The sequence below is a fragment of the Typopeltis vanoorti genome, chromosome 20 (genome assembly GCF_054136105.1).
Source record: "Typopeltis vanoorti isolate ZY-2024b chromosome 20, IOZ_Tvanoo_1.0, whole genome shotgun sequence".
In the NCBI taxonomy this organism is placed as follows: Eukaryota; Metazoa; Arthropoda; class Arachnida; order Uropygi; family Thelyphonidae; genus Typopeltis; species Typopeltis vanoorti.
In genome coordinates this window covers 30,660,130-30,678,855 of record NC_143568.1, presented here as the reverse complement: position 1 = coordinate 30,678,855, position 18,726 = coordinate 30,660,130, and the positions used below count along the sequence as shown (strand labels likewise).

Genomic DNA, 18,726 nt, shown 5'->3' with positions numbered 1-18,726 from the left:
TTCTTTTCTGTTTATGCATCTTGTGTTGATGTGTGACATCCTTAACTCTGCTTATATTGAGTTGGAGTGTTTTATTAACTGACTTTTTGCTGTTCACTAGTTCTCTGACACAAACAACAAGGCCTTTAACTGGGCAGTGCTACAACTATCATGAAATTATGTCATGTTGCACCATCATTTTATTTTAGTTTAATCCTGTAAACATACAATTTTGTCAGCTAAGTCCCAAATTACTATCACATCCTCATTCATTCAGTATCTTGGTAGATACCTATTAATGGGGGTTCACCACAAGGAGGTGAGGATCAAATATTAGGTCATAAGACCTCTGGTCAGTTCTTAGCATTCCTTAAAAGGCTGCATGGTCTTCTCTCGGCTATCCAGCTTTTATCTTTAAGTGACTACTTCAATAAGTATGACAGCATTAATTTGACTAAGATCTGGGATGCAAGTAATTTTAAGACCATTATTTAACTTCGATTTTCTGAATTAACTTTGTTTTTTTTCTTCCCCTTAATAGTACTTATCTTGGTAGAGTGTTATGTCATTTTCAGTTACAGTTTGAATTGTTTCTTTAGCAGTCTAATTGTGTGCTGTCATCTTTAGTTGTAATTTGTACTATGCAGATGCTGGTATGAAAATCAGCAATATATTAGTGATTATAATACACATAGTGTTCATTTTATGTTGTTGTTTATACTTATAAAGCACTATTATGAATATTTCTTATTAGTTTCTTACTTAGCTACTCTCTGTGGATTCTTAAAAATACAATTGATCTAATTTAAATTCACAAAGGTTGACCAAGATAATGGAAAGTCAGCTAATTTATTTTTATTTCACATGGAAAAAAATGTATGAACAATCAGAGATATTACAATTTGTCATCCTACCACACCAAATTTTTTGATAGTCTTGACATAAAAACTCAGAACTCTGTACTGCAATGACAATTACATATACCCTTTAGTGGAAATACTTTTATTTGAATCTCAGCTATTTCCCCAACTAATTATCACTGCACTGCTAGTACAGAGAAGAGCTTTTCGTCTCTTGCAAGGTTTCCACCCCACCCAGAAACTTGTGTTTTTATTCCTGCAAAACAGACATACTAGCTAGAGAATACAATTAACAGGTATCATACATGTAGTACAACCTTGGTTGTATCATCATAATACTTAGCCAAACATGCAGTATAACCACACATACACTTATCTACCAATAATTGTCCGGACACTTTAGCAATTTGCAATTGATACCAGCAGGCAAACCCTAATATAGGGTATGTCCACCTTTGGCTTTGATCACCTCCTTCACCCTTTGAGGGAGGCTTTCCACCAATGGTGAGTAATCGGGTGGAATTTGTCTCCATTCCTTCATCAAAGCAGCACTGAGTTCAGCGACAGATCAAGGATCTGCTGCTCTGGACCTCAATCACTACTCCAATTCTTCCCCAGGTATTCAATGGGATTGAGGTCAGGACTCTGTGCAGGCCAGGGCAGTTGTTTAACACCCATCTCTTCATGCCATTCCATAACAGCTACAGCTTTGTGTCATGGGGCATTGTTGTCTTGATAGTAACATAGGTCCATTCCATAAATACTTCACAGTGTAGGCACTACCTGATTATCCAAAATATCAAGGTACTGAGCTTCCTTCATGAAACCATGGACAACAACCAGTGGTCCCACTCCAAACTGGCTGAATGCACTGCACACCATTACTCCTGCATCACCAAACTTTACTGTGGGTACAAACACACTGTGGTAACAAGTGTTCATCAGTCTTCCTCCACACCCTGCCATCAGACTAGAAACAGGTGAACCTTGATTAATCGCTCCAGATTACCATTTTTCACTGGTCAATTGTCCAGTTCACACACTCTTTGCACCAAGCCAGACAAGCTGCCTTGTTCATTATTGTGATGTTTGCTTGTATTCCACTGCTCTTCCACGGAAACCCAATAAATGGAGTTCTTTTCATACAGTATTAGTGCTCACCATGGTGTTACTGGTGCTCTGGAACTCATCACAGATGGTCTGTGCCAATTGTAACCCATTTTAACACCCTCCTGTCCCTATCAGTCATTTTCAGCAGCTGCCCTGAGTGTTTTCCTGCACTAGTGATGCCAGAACGTCTCCATTTGTTGAGCACATTGATTTTGGATGCTCCAGTTGGGTGACAGTGGCATGCCACCAATGTGATAGCCCACGTTAACACCTCTCTCAAAGTCATTGAGTTCATGTCATGTTGCCATACCACCTGTATTCAACTGCTACAATGAAGTACTGTTTTCTACTATCTGCACACTAGTTTTTATGTTATTAACAAATCTAGAATGTTCCATAACTTCAAATCACAGGGGTGTCTGGACAATTCTTGGTAGATAGTGTACATGCTATCTGTTTGGTTATGGTGTATTGATAATGGTGTTGTTTGGATAAATAATCAGTCCATAAGGTATGCTTTGCTATAGAAAATGAAAAAAATAAAGTACACTTCATAAATGTGCAGTGCAACTTCTTTATAGCATAACATTTTACACTGTATTTGACAGGCAGAAATATTCACTATTCAGCAATGTCACCACCACACAACAATATGGAATCCTGAAAAGATCAGCGCAGACTATAGTTATCTCTTCTGATAATTCTACACCTCTTGGCTGAGCTCAATCATATATGATGTGCACTTTCTTGGCCACTTGCTTTAGCTCCTGTGTAATCAGCAGTACAGTCAAAATCAAAACGTTCTGATTTAACCAAAGCAGGATAAAATTGATGTTTTCAATGTTTTGCCATTGATGCCATCAGTTCCCTATTCTAATTTTTCTTAGAACTCTTATATCTGTGATCTGTAGTCTTTCATCCAGTGTTTTATTTCTAACCCAGTTATCAGATCTGTAAGTTAAAATTGGTTTGAACGCAGTCTTATATACTGCTAGTTTAGTATTTTGGCTAATTTCTCTCTTATTCTACAGGGTGTTTCAAATTAAAAGACCCATATTCAGAGCAATCAGTAGATAGAACCAGTAGATGAAATACTGTCAAACTGGTGGATATCCTAACCAGATCATGGGGAAGAGATTTTGGCATTAAGGGGGGAAAAAAAATTAGTTCAAAAATGACCAATTAGAAAAATATGGTGCTGCAAGCAGGAGAAAATTACATTAATTGTGAACTGAATGGTATGTGATTGTGAAATGATTCAGAGATGTGATATGATAAATATCACATAGAACTGACATGCTGCAAGGAGATCTGGATGAGTCACGTTCAGTGTGTTGACTATTGTGCAGAACCAGTAGCTGATATAAACATACAGTATTGTCTACAGCAGAATGCAACTAAACTCTTGAAAAGTTTCACACATGACATGCGAGTTTGTCTTTCAAATCTGCCAGGTGAAGAACTTTGTCCCGATACACTATGCTTTTGAAGTAACCCCAAAGCCAAAAGTGACAGGGGAGGGGGGTTAAGGTCTGGAGAATGCAGTAGCCATCTCATAGAAAATGACTGATTACTCTATCCTCTCTGAAATGTTAACGCACTAATTGTTGAACTTGACATCATATGTGGTGTGCTACTCCCTCTTTCATCAACACTGTTGTGTTCATGCAAGATGTTATGAGTGAAATTAAACAGCATCGAATAACTTCATCTGTCACTGAATCTGAATCATTACACATTCACATACCATCTGGTGTACATTGATGTAATTTTCCACTGCTTACAGTGCCATGTTCCTCCTATCCATCATTTTTGAACTAATTTTTTATATTATCAGAATCTCTTCCCTCTGGTGAGGGTATCTACCAAGTTTGAGGGTATTTCTTGTACTGGTTGTCTCTCTGCACATTACTGTGAATATGGGTACTTTAATTTGAAACACCTTGTATATAAATTCAGCTGAATCCCCATCCTACCAGCTCTGCTTATTCTGTTGTCATTTTTATATTTTTGCTATTTTCACTAGAAATTGTGCCTGAATAGCTGAAATATTTTGAAATGTAGGGGAAAGATTAATTTTTCTTATATATTTGAAAGATATAGTATTTTTATTTATTTATTTTAATTTTATTTCCATACAAAATTTATTAAAGTTCTTACTCACTTTAGTCAAAGAATACTGAATATTTGGACTGTATTTGTTTAGGAATACATCATCATCTACATAAAGCAAAGAGCTAAATCTGATATCTCTGATATTGTGTTTAATGCTACTTTCTTTCAAAATCCACACAGATGATGATGAATTAGGGTGGAGATAGGGCACCATTGTCTTAACTTACACCTCATTTTATTCCCAATCACTTACCTTCCTATACTTCCTTCAATACTACTTTATAACTTCATCATCATCATCATCATCATCATCAAATTCCTGCCATGTACCCTCAAGGGGTGTACAGGATATGACAGTACTACATGAAAAAACTACATCATTACTAACTTCCTATCTACAATTTTCCTCCAAATCAGTCTGTTACTTGTCAAGACTCCAACATTATCAGATCTTATATTTCTATCGTCTAAGGCACTTTGTACCGTATCAATCCACCTATATCTTGGTCTTCCTCTGGGTCGTTTTCCTGCCAACCTGGCAGAGAACACTTGTTTTGCTAATCTTTCCTCTCCCATTCTATTTAAGTGACCATACCATCTGAGATTAGCTCTGCTAACGCATTCCTGGATGCTGACAATGTCAAGTTCTTTCCTAATATAATCATTTTTAATATGATATTGCCATTGATGCCATCTGTTCAAGCCTCTAATCTTTCTCAGGACTCTCATATCTGCGGTCTCTAGTCTTTGGTCAAGTGTTTTACTTCTGACCCAGCTCTCAGATCCATAAGTTAAAATTGGTTTGAACACAGTCTTGTATACAGCTAATTTAGTGTTCCGACTAATTTCTTTCTTATTCCATATGAATTTATTCAATTGACTTCCCACGATACCAGCTTTGCTGATTCTGTTGTCTATTTCTATATTTAGTTTACCATCTTCAGTAAAAATTGTGCCTAAGTAGCTGAAATGTTTTACTTGTTCCACAGGTTCTCCATTCACAACACAGTTGACATTTTCAGTGATTCTGCCTATTTTCATTGTCTTTGTCTTTTTATTGCTGACCTTCATACCATATCTATTACAACAGCTATTCAATTTAGTCAGAGAATCTTGCAGACTTTTAGCGGATTTATTTAGAAGTATAACATCATCCGCATAAAGCAAAGAGCTGACATTAACATCTCCAATTTTGATATCAGGTTTAATACCACATTCCTTCATAATGTGATCCATATAGATAATGAATAACAGAGGGGATAATGTACATCCTTGTCTCACACCAGATTTAACATTAAACCATCTTCCTGTACTTCCTTCAATTCTAACTGCTGACTCACAACTCAAATAAAGACTAAGTATTGCTTGATATAATGCCCCATTGACACCATATAACTGCAGCGTATTGAACAGCTTCTCTCTTGGCACCTTGTCATATGCCTTTTCCAAATCGACAAAACTTAAATACAGATCTTTGTTATATTCCCATGCTTTCTCGACTATTTGTCGTAAAGTGAAGATCTGATCCTGACAGCCTCTATTTGGCCTGAATCCAGCTTGTTCTTCACCAAGCTTTTCTTCCACAATTCTTCTCAACCGTTTCTCAAGTATACTTCCATAGATCTTGCCAGGAACACTCAGTAGGGAAATACCTCTGTAATTCTCACATTCAGTTTTATTTCCCTTTTTATATATGGGTACTATGAGAGCTCTACTCCAATCATCGGGAATTCGTCCCTCTGTCCAGGCTTTCTGAACTATGCAGTGCAGCCACTGTAAGACTCTTATACCACCATACTTCAGCATTTCTGGTCGAATATCATCTACTCCTGCTGCCTTTCCACATTTCAAGCCTTTGATGGCTTTTTCTACTTCAAGTATGGATATGTGTTCCTGACTGCATGCCTGGTCAGTGTTTTTTATCACTGTGCTGTCATCACTGCTTGTTTCATTTAGCAGTTTTTCAAAGTAATTACTCCATACTTCAAGGATATCTTTTTCTCCTGTTTTCATTTCACCTTTATCATCTCTAATTCCTTTTACAGCACTCTTTCCTCCATTCCTAAGCTTCTTCAACAACCTCCAGAATATTTTGCCACCTTCTTGATATTTATTTTCTATATTCTTGCCAAAGTCCTCCCATGACTTTTGTTTAGCTAGTTTTACACACTGTTTAGCTTTCTTACATTTGTCTCTGTATTCTGTAAGAGTAAAAGCTGACTTATTTGCCAGGAACTTTTGATATGCTTTCTTCTTTTCCTTCACTGCCTCTTTAACTTCCTGTGTCCACCAGGGAGTTCTGATTTTTTTATCTTTGCACACAACCTCACCACATGTCTCTCTGGCAGAATCAATCAATGTTTCCTTCAGAGTTTGCCACTGAATCTCCAAGGTTTGATTCCTGTTCTCAAACTCTTTCATTTTCTTTTCAATAATATTTCTGTATTTTAGTCTACAGTTTACATCTGAGAGCTGCTCAACTTTTATTTGCTTTAAAACTTTCTTACATGTTATTCTTTCAATATGAAATTCAATTTTATCCTGCTCAAGACTAAATAGTGATCACTTCCAATTTCAAATCCTCTGTACACTCTGGTGTCCTGCACCAGGGAGAAAACATCACTATCAACAATAACATAGTCAATGAGACTTTTCTTATTCCTAGCCTCTTCTCTCCATGTGAATTTGTGCACATTTTTATGTTGGAACATGGTGTTAGTAATAACCAGTCCATGTCCTGAGCAGAAATCCAACAGATATTTGCCATTATTATTAGCTTTGCTCTTTTCTCCAAATTTTCCCAAAATATTTTTGTATGTCTCACAATCATTTCCTACTCTACTATTTAGATCCCCAACAAGGACCAACTTTTCCTTTTTCATTGTGTCAGTTGCTTTTTCTAAAGCCTCAAAAAATTCCTCCACTTCTACCTTAGTAGAACCTTCTGTGGGACCATAGGCACAAATAAGTCTCATTGTCCAGTTCCCCATTCTCATATTTGCCCACATTACTCTACTTGAGACTGACTGCCATTCAAGAAGATTAGCCTCGTATTTTGTGTTCAATACTATGGCTACTCCTTCTTTTCCTTGATTGTCATTGCATTATATAACATTTTGTATTTATTGCTCAGAAAGGTCTCACCAGTTTTGATCTTTTTTGTTTCAGTCACCCCTATTATGTCGATCTGGTACTTATCTAATTCCTCAGCTAGCTCCATTTCTTTGCCATTCAGGCTTCTTACGTTGATAGTACCGATCTTTAACTCTGGTGATGTTGAGTTGGGGTTTGTTTTCAGATTTGTTCCAGTAGCTGACTTTTCGCTGTTCACCCTGGTTCCCTGGCGAAAACAACGGGGGCCTTGTTTAACCGTGCGACGCCCCAGCCGGCATGAAATTTTGTCATGTTGTACCATCATTTTTTATTTTGGTTTAACCAATAAGAATACAATTTGGTCGGCTAAATCCCAAATTTCCAGCCCATCCTCGTTCGTTCAGTATCAAAGTAGATACCCAACAGGGTGCACCACGAGAAGGTGAGGATTGGACATTAGGTCAGAAGCCCTGGTCGGTTCTCCGCATTCCTTTAAAGGCTATGTGGAGGTCTCCTCTCAGTTATACAGCTTTGACCCTTAAGCACATTATTTATTTCATTTAACAGTCTTCCAAAGTTCAGATATCGAGAATAACTATAATTTCAGTTTTCATGTCACATTATCATCTCGAATTCTTTTTACTGTACTCTTTCCTCCATTTCTAAGCTTTTCAATAGCCTCCAACACATTTTATCACCTGCATGACATTTATCTTCTAAACTGTTACCAGTCTTATCATGACTTTAACTACTTTTATACATCGCTTAGCTCTTACATTTTTTTTTTCTTTTAGCTTAGGGAATGTGCTGACTTCCAAGCAAATTTTTGAAATACTTTAGTTTAATATTACTAAAATTTTACAATTCGACGTTTCGACCTTTATGTCAAGGTCATCTTCTGGAGCGTACAAATATACACAAGAAACAAGCTATACTACAATCATACTGGTTCGTTAAAGACACTGACTAGCCGCTACCACAATTGTTGGCCTGACCTCTGGTGACAAAAAAAAAAAAATTATACATCAATGCTAGAGTCCTATTATTTGTGTTGTCTACTATATACATATATTAACATCATTCCAGCCAGTTGGAGTGGAATGGTTTCTAATACTAGCAGATTGGCTAGACTCCTGACTTATGTTGAATCTTTCATATTAGATTGGCTGAATGTGTGCCATCCAGATCCTTGGAATTTTCATACCATCTTAATTGTTGATATTTGGGTGGTTTATCAGGATTTCGCAGGATTCTTTAAATTTTCTTTCGTACCATGTTTTTGTGCAGTGTAAGGTGTTAAGTGCATGGTCTGAGAGGCCTACTTCACCATAATGGTTATATTTAATGTGTCTAATGTGTTCTTTCTTGCGTATAGGGATTGTCCGTCCTGTTTCACCAATGTATGGTAAGTTACAGGTGCAGCGGATGCAATAGACTCCAGGATGTGCTAATGGGAGGAGAGGATCCTTAGAGGAGCTGAATATGGTTTTAAGTTTAGTGGGTGGCATTGAGGTTATAATGTTATAGGATTCTGTTGATTTTTTCTGATAACCCTTTAATGTATGGGATGGCTATGGTTTTACTGTAATCTAGATTCGTTTTTGTTGTGGTTTTATAGAGTATTTTATTGACAGTATTTTTGTTATAGCCATTGTTTATGAATGTGTCACTAATGATTTTTAGTTCTTGTTTCAGGGCTTGCTGGTTAGAGCAAATCGTTGTGGCTCTGTTTTTAAGGGTGTTTATGACTCCATATTTTTGTGCTGGGTGGTGGTATGAATTCGCATGTATGTATTGGCCCGTGTGTGTCGGTTTTCGGTAGACCGTGAAGGATAGACTGCCTGAAGGAAGATGTGTAACTAGTGTGTCTAGGAACGGGAGCGAATTTTGGTTTTCGATTTCGATGGTAAATTGTATGCGTTCGTGTTGTTTGTTTAGGTGGCTGAGGAATGTGTTTAGCGTTTGTCGCCCGTGCAGCCAGATCGCGAACACGTCGTCAACGTATTGGAGCCAGATTGTCGGTCGAAGCGTGGTGGAATCAAGAACCCTTTGCTCAAAGGTTTCCATGTAGTTTCCATCTACATGGAAACCTTTGAGCAAAGGGCTCTTGTATGCAGATGACATCGTGGAACGATGTCATCTGCATACAACATAGTCCAAGGTGCATCTTCTCTCACCTCCTCCATCACAATATTAAACAGGAACAGACTTAATGCTGACCCTTGATGCAAGCCAACTGTCACTGGAAAACTTTCTGTCTCTCCCAGGCAGGTTTGAACCCTTCTCTTCACATTTCTGTACATCTCCTGCACCAACCTGACATATTTCTCCGGTACCTTCTTCTCCCTCAAACACCTCCAGACTTCTTGCCTTGGCACTCTATCATGCACTTTCTCTAGATCAATAAAAACCAGGTGTAGCTCCTGTTGCTTCTCTCGAAACTTTTCCATCATCTGCCGTAACCCAAAGATAGCATCTGTCGTTGATCGACGAGGCATGAAGCCAAATTGCTCCTTTGCAATCTCCACCTCCTTCCTCAGTCTTCCATCAAGAACCCTCTCTAGGATCTTCATTGTGTAGGACATCAACTTTATTCCTCTGTAATTCTTACAGTCTTGGGCATCTCCTTTACTCTTGTAGATGGGGACAAGAGTACTTTCCCTCCATTCCTCAGGTATATTTTCCTGTTGACAAACTTTTATGAACAGGTCCCACAGCAGGTCAATTCCCACTTCCCCTAGTGCCTTCCATGCCTCCACTGGGATCCTGTCAAGTCCTACCGATTTTCCATTCTTCATCCTCTTTATGGCTTCCTTCACTTCCACTATACTAATGTTCTGCACCATCCCCTCATTAGGCTCCCCATCTTCTCTGTGAGTCCTTGCATTTTCTTCATTCAAAAGCCCTGCAAAGTATATTCTCCATCTGTTTCTTATATCCACGTCCCTCCTTAATGCCCTTTCTCCAGAGTCTTTTATCTGCCTCACATGTACGATGTCCTTTGATGCCTTGTTTCTATATTTTGCCAATCGATAAAGCTTTCTCTGTCCTTCCTTTGTTTTTAATTGATCATGAAGGTCTTGATAAGCCATGGCCTTCACCTGTGCAACAACTCTTTTGGCTTCTTGCTTTTTCTCTCTGTATTTCTCTCTGTCCTCTACCACTCTGGACTTGTCCCAGTTCTGCTTTGCCTTCCTCTTAGCCGTCACTGCATCTTGTACATTATCATTCCACCACCAACCCTCCTTCTGCTCTCTAATCTTTCCGGATGTTTCACCAAGCACCTCAATTTCACAGCTTAGAATTGCATTTGAATTATGACTCCACCAGTCTTGTACACTTTCTAGTCCATCCGTAATCCTCTCTAATACCTTCTCCCTAAAATGGTTCCTCACACCCTCTTCTTTTAAGCAAAACCACTTCATTTTCTTCCTCCCATGGCTTCCAAAGGTTCTTATCTTTGACTTTATTTTAACGTCTGTGCACAGCAGCCAGTGTTGCTGCGCCACCTGATCTGTTGGAATTACCTTACAATTTGTTACTGCCTTAAGATGTTTTCTTCTAGTCAAAATGTAGTTAATCTGTGAACTATTGTTGCCACTTCTGAATGTTATCAAATGCTCTTCCCTCTTACAGAAAAAGGAGTTCACAATTGCCAGATCAAACACTAATGCAAAGTCCAAAATCCTCTCTCCTTCCTGGTTCATCATTTCCACTCCATGGCCACCATGTACCCTTTCACAGTCCCTTTTCTGTCTCCCTATGTGTCCGTTCAAGTCTCCTCTGACAATCACCATCTCGTTTTCTTCCAGTTCCCTCATTTCTTCATCTAGCATGTTCCAAAATTCATCTTTCTCTTCTGCTGTACAGCCAACTTGTGGGGGGCGTATACACATAAGACGATCAGTTGTTCTTCAAGACCCAGTTTCATTCGCCTGATCCTATCGTTCCTCCTACCCACTTCCAGTACGTCGTCCTTCATTCTGCCACACATCACAATTCCGACACCATTTCTTCCCTCTTTATTCGCTCCAGAGTAGAACAATTTATACTTGTCTCCTAGTTCCTTCACCTTTTCCCCCTTCCACCTTGTCTCCTGCACACATAAAATGTGTCCTAAAATATTAATTAACCTTAATATTGTTCCTTAAGTGACCTAAACCATTTTGCCATTCCTGTATTCCATGATCCAGTAATAATTTCAGGTTAAATAAATAGTAAATTCTAAATAATGATTGATTTGGTTATATATAGCATGTTCATTTTAAAATCGAATCCTAACCTGTTGGGCTCTGTATGTCCATACATAAGAAATTACTTTTCTGTGTGTAATCCAGAATTATGGTAAATCATTTGTGTCCTAAAATATTAATTAACCTTAATAATCAACCAAGTAAATACTGATCATTTTTTAAAGTTTTCTTTCAGTATATTAGATTTGGCAGGAAATTATATTCTTGTTCTCAGGTTTTCTTCCTGGTTTGCTGTTCTGATTGGCTGGGTAGTTAATATATCTACTCTACAGCCGACATTCTATAGGTTTGAATCCCACCATAATGATACATTCTCAGACTGAATTGACAGTTACTTAACTTGAGGCATATAAGAAAAAATGCATGTGATACAAGGTTAATTGATCTGATTACTGCAGGTTATGACATTAGTAATATTAGACAATCATAACATCCACAGGTGGGAGATTAATTTTATTATCTTGATGTGAAACCACTGTCCCAGTTATTGGAGGCCTGAAATGACATAAAGGGAGTGTGGATTTCTAGAGCATGGTGTTTGGATTATGTAAAAATGCATAAAAATATTTTTGAAATAAATAAAGTTTAAAAAATAATTGTTAAAAAAATCCTGATCATATCCACATTACATAAAAAAAAAAAAAAAAAAAGAAGAAGAAACATTTTAGCTTATCAGCTTATCATAAGCAAACAAAAGTGTTTATGTATGAAATATCTTTACAACTAAGCTAGAGAGCAATTCACTTCACATATTACTCTTTTATTGGTGAAACTTACTTCCCAGACCTTTTTTAACCTGGAGAAATTTTGGTAAGTCTTGATTTCTGGAAGAAGTTATTTTTTGTCTTTAGATGGCTCTTACTATAGTGAACTTCTAGAGAAAGATAAGAAATGATATGGTGTGATAGATAGTTTTCTATAATGAATTTTATTTAGTATGTCATTATCATTCTCCTCCGGCTGGGAAATATTGGTAGTTTTGTTATAGTGAGAGAATTCAGTATAATGGTGTTTGTTATTGTGAGCGTAAACAGCATGAGTAGCTAAGTATATGATATTTGTATTACAGTACTCAGAATTTGAGACAGGTAAGCAAATTTTTGGCTAGGTTGGAATGTATATTATAGTTGAATAAGAAATATTTTCATCCATATTTAAACCATAAGTAAACAAAAGTTGGATTGTGAAGTATCTTCATGACTAATCTGCTTATTCATGGAGAGCAGTGGACTTCACATCAAGATGCACTTTTGTATCCTATAATGTGTGATGTTATATATTATGGTCAGAGTCACCTTCTGGACTAGTTTCAGCCTTTATTAATATGGACAGAGTATTCAAAAATCTACCACATAGGATTTTAAAAAGCTTTTAGAGTTCATTAAAACTCTGTCAGTACTCTAAAAACCTATGAGTGAAATTGAAAGATTTCTTGGTACCACTAACTGGATTATTCTGGGATACTGGATCTCTTTGCTTGTGTTGTCAGATAGCAGTGTTTGTTAATCTGCCTCATTGACAGACAGAAACCTGCTAGCTACATATACCTCTCTACCAGTACCTCTTGGATAACCTATATTGCGGTGTCATCAGTAGAAACTAGAGGTTATGAAAATACTGAGCATTTTGTTGACTTATGATACTGTATCAGAGTAAGTGTAACCAAAAAAAAAAAAATGTCGTACACACTATCATCTAATATAAGAAAAAACTAATGATAGCAGCATTTGAATTTAAATCAGTGAATTATCAAATAATTCACTTGATAAATATTTTTTCATATTATATTAGTTTATCAGGTTCATATTTAAACAGAATTCCTGAAAATGTAGTTCTTTGTTTTTAACCTAAAAGTTTGGGGTTTTTTGTTGTAAAGAACTCTGAACATTTGACTAACTATATTCATTCTAAAACTTCTTTTTGACTTGAATCTTGTTATTCTGTTATAGATCCACTGTTTATATAGACCAGATGAGTTCCTGGTATGATTCAAGGACTCATAATGAAGTTTGCAACATAAGATTGTTTTCATTGATTCATGTAAGTATCGTTAACTCAGAAATGTGTATTTTGATATGCAGTATTTAACTGTTTCAAGAAATTTTAGTTTCTTTTCTTTGTTCAATGTGTGAGATTATATTCTTTGTAGCCAGGTGTGCTGAATAATTGTTAAGAAATAAATTAAACAAAAAAATTAATAAGCCTTTTGGAATATTTAGCAAATTTTAGTTGCTACTAATGACTTATAAAAGTTTCAAAGCAGATTAACATGAAACATGCACGTGTATGTGTGTATGTATATTATGATGAATAAGTTTGTTTGTTGAAATTTTATGTCAAGTGTAATGATATATTCTGAGACAGAATTGACAATCACTTAACTTGAAAGCATGTAGGAAGAAATGCATGTAATACATGGTTAATTGGCCTGATTACTGCAGGATATGATATCATATCCTGCGGTAATGGGATTTATCTCAAATTCTGCTGATGTGGAGTTTGAGATAAATCCCATCAGTTTAAGAAATATCAATGGAAAAGAAATCAAACGAACAAAAGAACTAGGAAAGTATCCTTACAGACATAAACGGTGGTGTTCCTGAACAAATCCAGTACAAGTTTCCAGGATTCTCTAACTAAATTGAATAAGAGCTTTAATAAATTTTACATGAAAATCAATAATAATACGAGCAATGCTATGAAAATAATTAGGAACATATAAAACTTCAACAGCATTCTCAGATTGAGAACCTATAGAACAAGAAAAATATTTCAGCTATTAAGGTACAAATTTTAGTGAAGATCGCGAATTAAATATGGAAATGATAATAGAATAAGCAGTGCTGGCATGATGAGATCCAGTTGTATACATTTATTTGGAATAAGAAGAAATTAGCCAAAACACTTAATCTGCAGTATATAAGATAGTGTAAACTAGTTTTTACTTATAGGTCTGATAAGTGGATAAGAAGTAAGACATTTGATCAATGAATACACCATAGATATCAGTGTTCTGAGAAAAATTAGGTGAATGAGTATGATATCAGTGACAGAATCATATTAAAAAAGTTAAGATATTAGGAAGGAACTGAATGTTGTTAACATTCTAGAATGTGTGCAGCTTTAACATTAGGTGGTACAGAATAGGATGAGAAATGTTAGCAAAAGAGATGTTTCCCAGCAAGACAAAGACTAAGAAGGGGACTAAAATCTAGGTGGATTGATGCAATTAATAGCATCCTAGAAGAAAAATATAAATTCTGATAATATTTGAGTGCTGTCATATGATAGACTAATTTGGAAGACAATTGTTGACTGAAGATTAGTAATAATGTAAACTTTAATAGTGTGATACTGTCATAGGTATACCCCTTTACGGTGCATACCAGGAAATTGTTGGTGATGACTACTACTGATAAAAAAAAAAAAGACTTTATTTATAGTTAAATTACTTAGGGTTTCAAGGATTGAGGTTATCCTCAGGAATATATGTTTATAAATCACATTGCAGCCTTAATAATATATGATTGGCATCTGTCGGGGGGGGGGTGATGAGAGGAGTTAAAAACATTCTTCAGTTATGATGAAAATAATTTAAGTTGTTTATACTTAATTATTGATTTTAATTTCAATTAAAGCAAAAATTGATTATTAATTGGCCTACTGAAGTGATCAACAAATGTCTTTTTTTTTTCACAGATCACCAGTGATTTGAACATATCTCAAAATCTTGCAGGTTGCCTTATCTGTGTGCGTGTAATATGTTATCCAATGTGTTGAAACAAAAGTTTACATGTGAAATATCTTCATGACTAGTCTACTTGTATATTTAAAAACTTATCTACTTAAAAACTAGTTTTTGAATCTTAAATAGCCAAAAAACGTTTGGAAATTTTCAGAGTTTACTCCAAATAAATACAAATCTTCCAGATTTTGGAAGAATTACTGCCCAGAAATGCACTTTTTTTTTTTGTTAATTAATGAGTTAACAAAATAACGAGTATTATATCACTGTGAGCTGTAATTATTCAGTAACAATAATAAAAAAATATATATATAAAAAAAAGACTGAAAATTAGTTTGAGAGCTAATGTAGATGTAACAGAGCTCTCTCACATTTTGGATAATGTCTTGCAGTTTTTAGTTTCAGTGTCTTCTGGATTGAAAGAGCTGATTTAAAAAAAAAAAAAGTAAAAAAACCTTCTTGGCTTGGAATTTACTTTTTATTTTTGGTAAAGAATAAACAATAAAAAGGTAGTTCAAAGCCAAGTGATTATTTTTTTTTTTAACTTCTCATATTCCTTTATAAAGTATTAAGCATATGACAGCCTTGGATGGATGGTTAATTCATTATCTTGGTATGTTTGTCAGTTGTATATAGTCTCTGGCTAGTTGTCTATCTTGCAGAAGAATAAACTCCACTGCTTCATTCCGAAACCAGCTAACCCACCTTCAGTTGAAAAGATATTATAAATATAATTATAACAGAAGATTTTATTGCAATAGCTGGACATTAATCCCATCCTCATATTAATCATTTGGAATGAAAATCAGATAAAAATGGAAAAGAACTAAGAAATTTTATAACTTTGAATAATAAATTTAAAAAAAAAAAACTTTTTTTGGAAACTAAATAATTATCAAATTATCTTCAGTATTTGATATTTTTGAATATAATAGTTTGAAGAGAATTTTTCGTTATGTTCATTTTACAATTTATACAATTTGGTTATTTATACTGATTTTACAATTCATTTTATATTTCTCCATTACCATGGCATCCTTGTGGATATGGGATATCATTGGTAATGGAGAATAAAATGCATCTAAATTACATAGAACCCACTTGTTTTGATATTAGTTACAAAATATCTTTGTAGACTGGTGTTATCAGAAGGAAACATTGGTGTTAGAGGAAGGCTGCTAGATAGTGAAAGCTAAGGATATATAATGCTGGTATGGCTATCCAGGGGAAACGCATACAAACTGTTGCAGGACCTGTAGTAGATCTATTCATAGAATAAAAAATATGCATCGAGAGTTACATTATACTAATTTACCCAACCGCAATGCCTTGTTGAAAGGATATTTTTAACTTGCTTTTGAAACCAAATATGTATCTACCTTCTCCATCACTCATACAACCAATTAGAAGAGCTGCATTAAGTCCAGTCATTAAAGTAACCATTAAACACTGAGAGATAGATCTTGCTGATTCACCAAACAGTGAATGTTTTGTTGAAAGAATTTCTTAGCCTACTCTTTAAACTAAATGTGCATCAATTTTCCATTTCCTCATCTGACTGAAAATGCACTCCTTTGAGCCCCTGTGTTATGAGACAAATATATGAAGCCATGTGAAATAGCTCGATAGTATGAAAAATGCTCTAATATCATATTTACTCAAATATAACTCGCCCTCGCATATATCTCACACCCCCTGATTTTACTTTATGGGAAAAGAAATTAAAAAGTTTCGTATATATACTTGGCACAGAAAAAAAGTTCAGATATTTTGGAATTCAATTGAAGAGAATCAGCATTTCAACTCAACAATCATTAGCTTGCCTTTGTTGTTGAGTTGCGTTATCTATTGTTAATACCACACCAGTCATATTCATTGAGATGGAAGCAACCAGTACAGGAAATGTGGGAGTGAGAGCATTGACTTCTACTCAATCTTGGACTGCATGGGGGGGGGGGGGGGCAGTGAATGAGGTGAGGTTTAGGTTCTATACAGATTGGACGACTTTGCCAGGAATTTTTTAAAAACTGCCATCTCTAATGCCCTGGGTGGGAATGAAGGTGAAGCTATTTTGATGATTGATTGTTTATTTTAATTTAATTATAAAAGCATTGTCACTACAGATTCAAATATATCACGTGATGAAGGAGAGTGGCTGATCGCGTAAATAATGTTGACAATCAAAATTTAAATGCATTCATTTCATAAACAATGTGAGCAATTATAATGAATACTGAGGATTTAATTAGGAACATTGATTTGATTTTTCCTGAAAAACTTTATCAAATTTTTCCAAAATCCCCACATATATCTAGCACTACAATTTTTTTCACTTTAATTTTGGGGAAGAAAGTGAGTTATATTTGAGTAAATACAGTACCTCACAACTACATCTGAAAAATACTTCAAGGTATCAGAAATCTTTTCAAATGAATGGTCATTATTTATTAGAAACCACTGATTTTCCTCAAATGTTGAATCACCTTCTCCCTCAACATATGCCAGAAGTCAGGTTATGCATTATAGATTAATGTCGTGTCTCTGCAGCAGGATTACCAGATTATCTAATCAACACCCCATTCAAGTTTACAATCAATGCTAGGTTACATACACACAAGGTGCAATTGAAGTAGAACCTTAGATTCTGGCTGTTTGTAAGCATTCAAATATGTCAACCAGGAGAGTATAATGATACAATTTAAGCATAAAGATTGAAATACCTAACTTTTTTTTTTCTATTAACAGTATAATTACTTCCATAAATCATTAATAGAAATAATGTATATTATCTCACAAATGATACAAATATTTTTCTTTCCATATTTGTGCATGGAAAATTTGTACAGAAGCAGTGAAAAAAATAATAATAATGTATACATATATATGCTCAAGACAGTTCTAATTAACTGACTAACATTTTTACAGCAATGTTTTAGTTTTTTTTTTTAAAAAAAGGTATTTATTAAAACTAAGAGAATTTCTTACATCTAAAACACAGAGAAGACACAAATAGGTACATCCCAAGAAAGAACATATTCAAAGGACTAAGAGAAAGTTTTGTCTTCTGGTACAGATAATTCAGGTATGCCATTTCTTTCTTTTTTTTTTTTTTTTTCCTAATTAATGTTTCACTGCTTTGGTTTCTGCTTTATTAGTAGCTTTTTAAAAAAATATTTTCCCATTTTCTTCAACACAGTTTTCAGTATATGTTTTTATAATCTGTTTAATTTTTTGATGATAAAGTTTTTTTTTAGTATTCTGGTCTTGAAAAAATAATAGTTAGCTTCTGAAAATACATACATATCTTATTTCTAGTGCATTTTTTCCATTTGCAATTACATAATTTATAAAGAACTTCAATCCTCTGTATTCATTATAATTTATAATTGCTCACATTGTTTATGAAATTAATGCATTTAAATTTTGATTATCAATGTTTTTTACACAATCGGCTGCTCACCTTCATCGCACGATATATTTGAATAGCAACAATTTTTCTGTGATTAAATTAAAATAAACAATCATTTACCAAAATAGCATCATCTTTGTTCCCATCCAGGGCATAACAGAT

The 18,726-nt window shown here is 35.1% G+C and overlaps 1 protein-coding gene across 1 annotated transcript in view; it reads left to right on the top strand.

The window, feature by feature from the left end:
* The window catches only part of Strump (WASH complex subunit strump), a 292,034-nt gene that overhangs the window by 213,794 nt on the left and 59,514 nt on the right, over nt 1-18,726 (top strand). Inside the window, exon 20 of the mRNA XM_090410831.1 lies at nt 13,360-13,450. Coding sequence (XP_090266957.1) covers nt 13,360-13,450 — 91 coding nt within the window. The remainder of the gene's footprint in view (nt 1-13,359; nt 13,451-18,726) is intronic.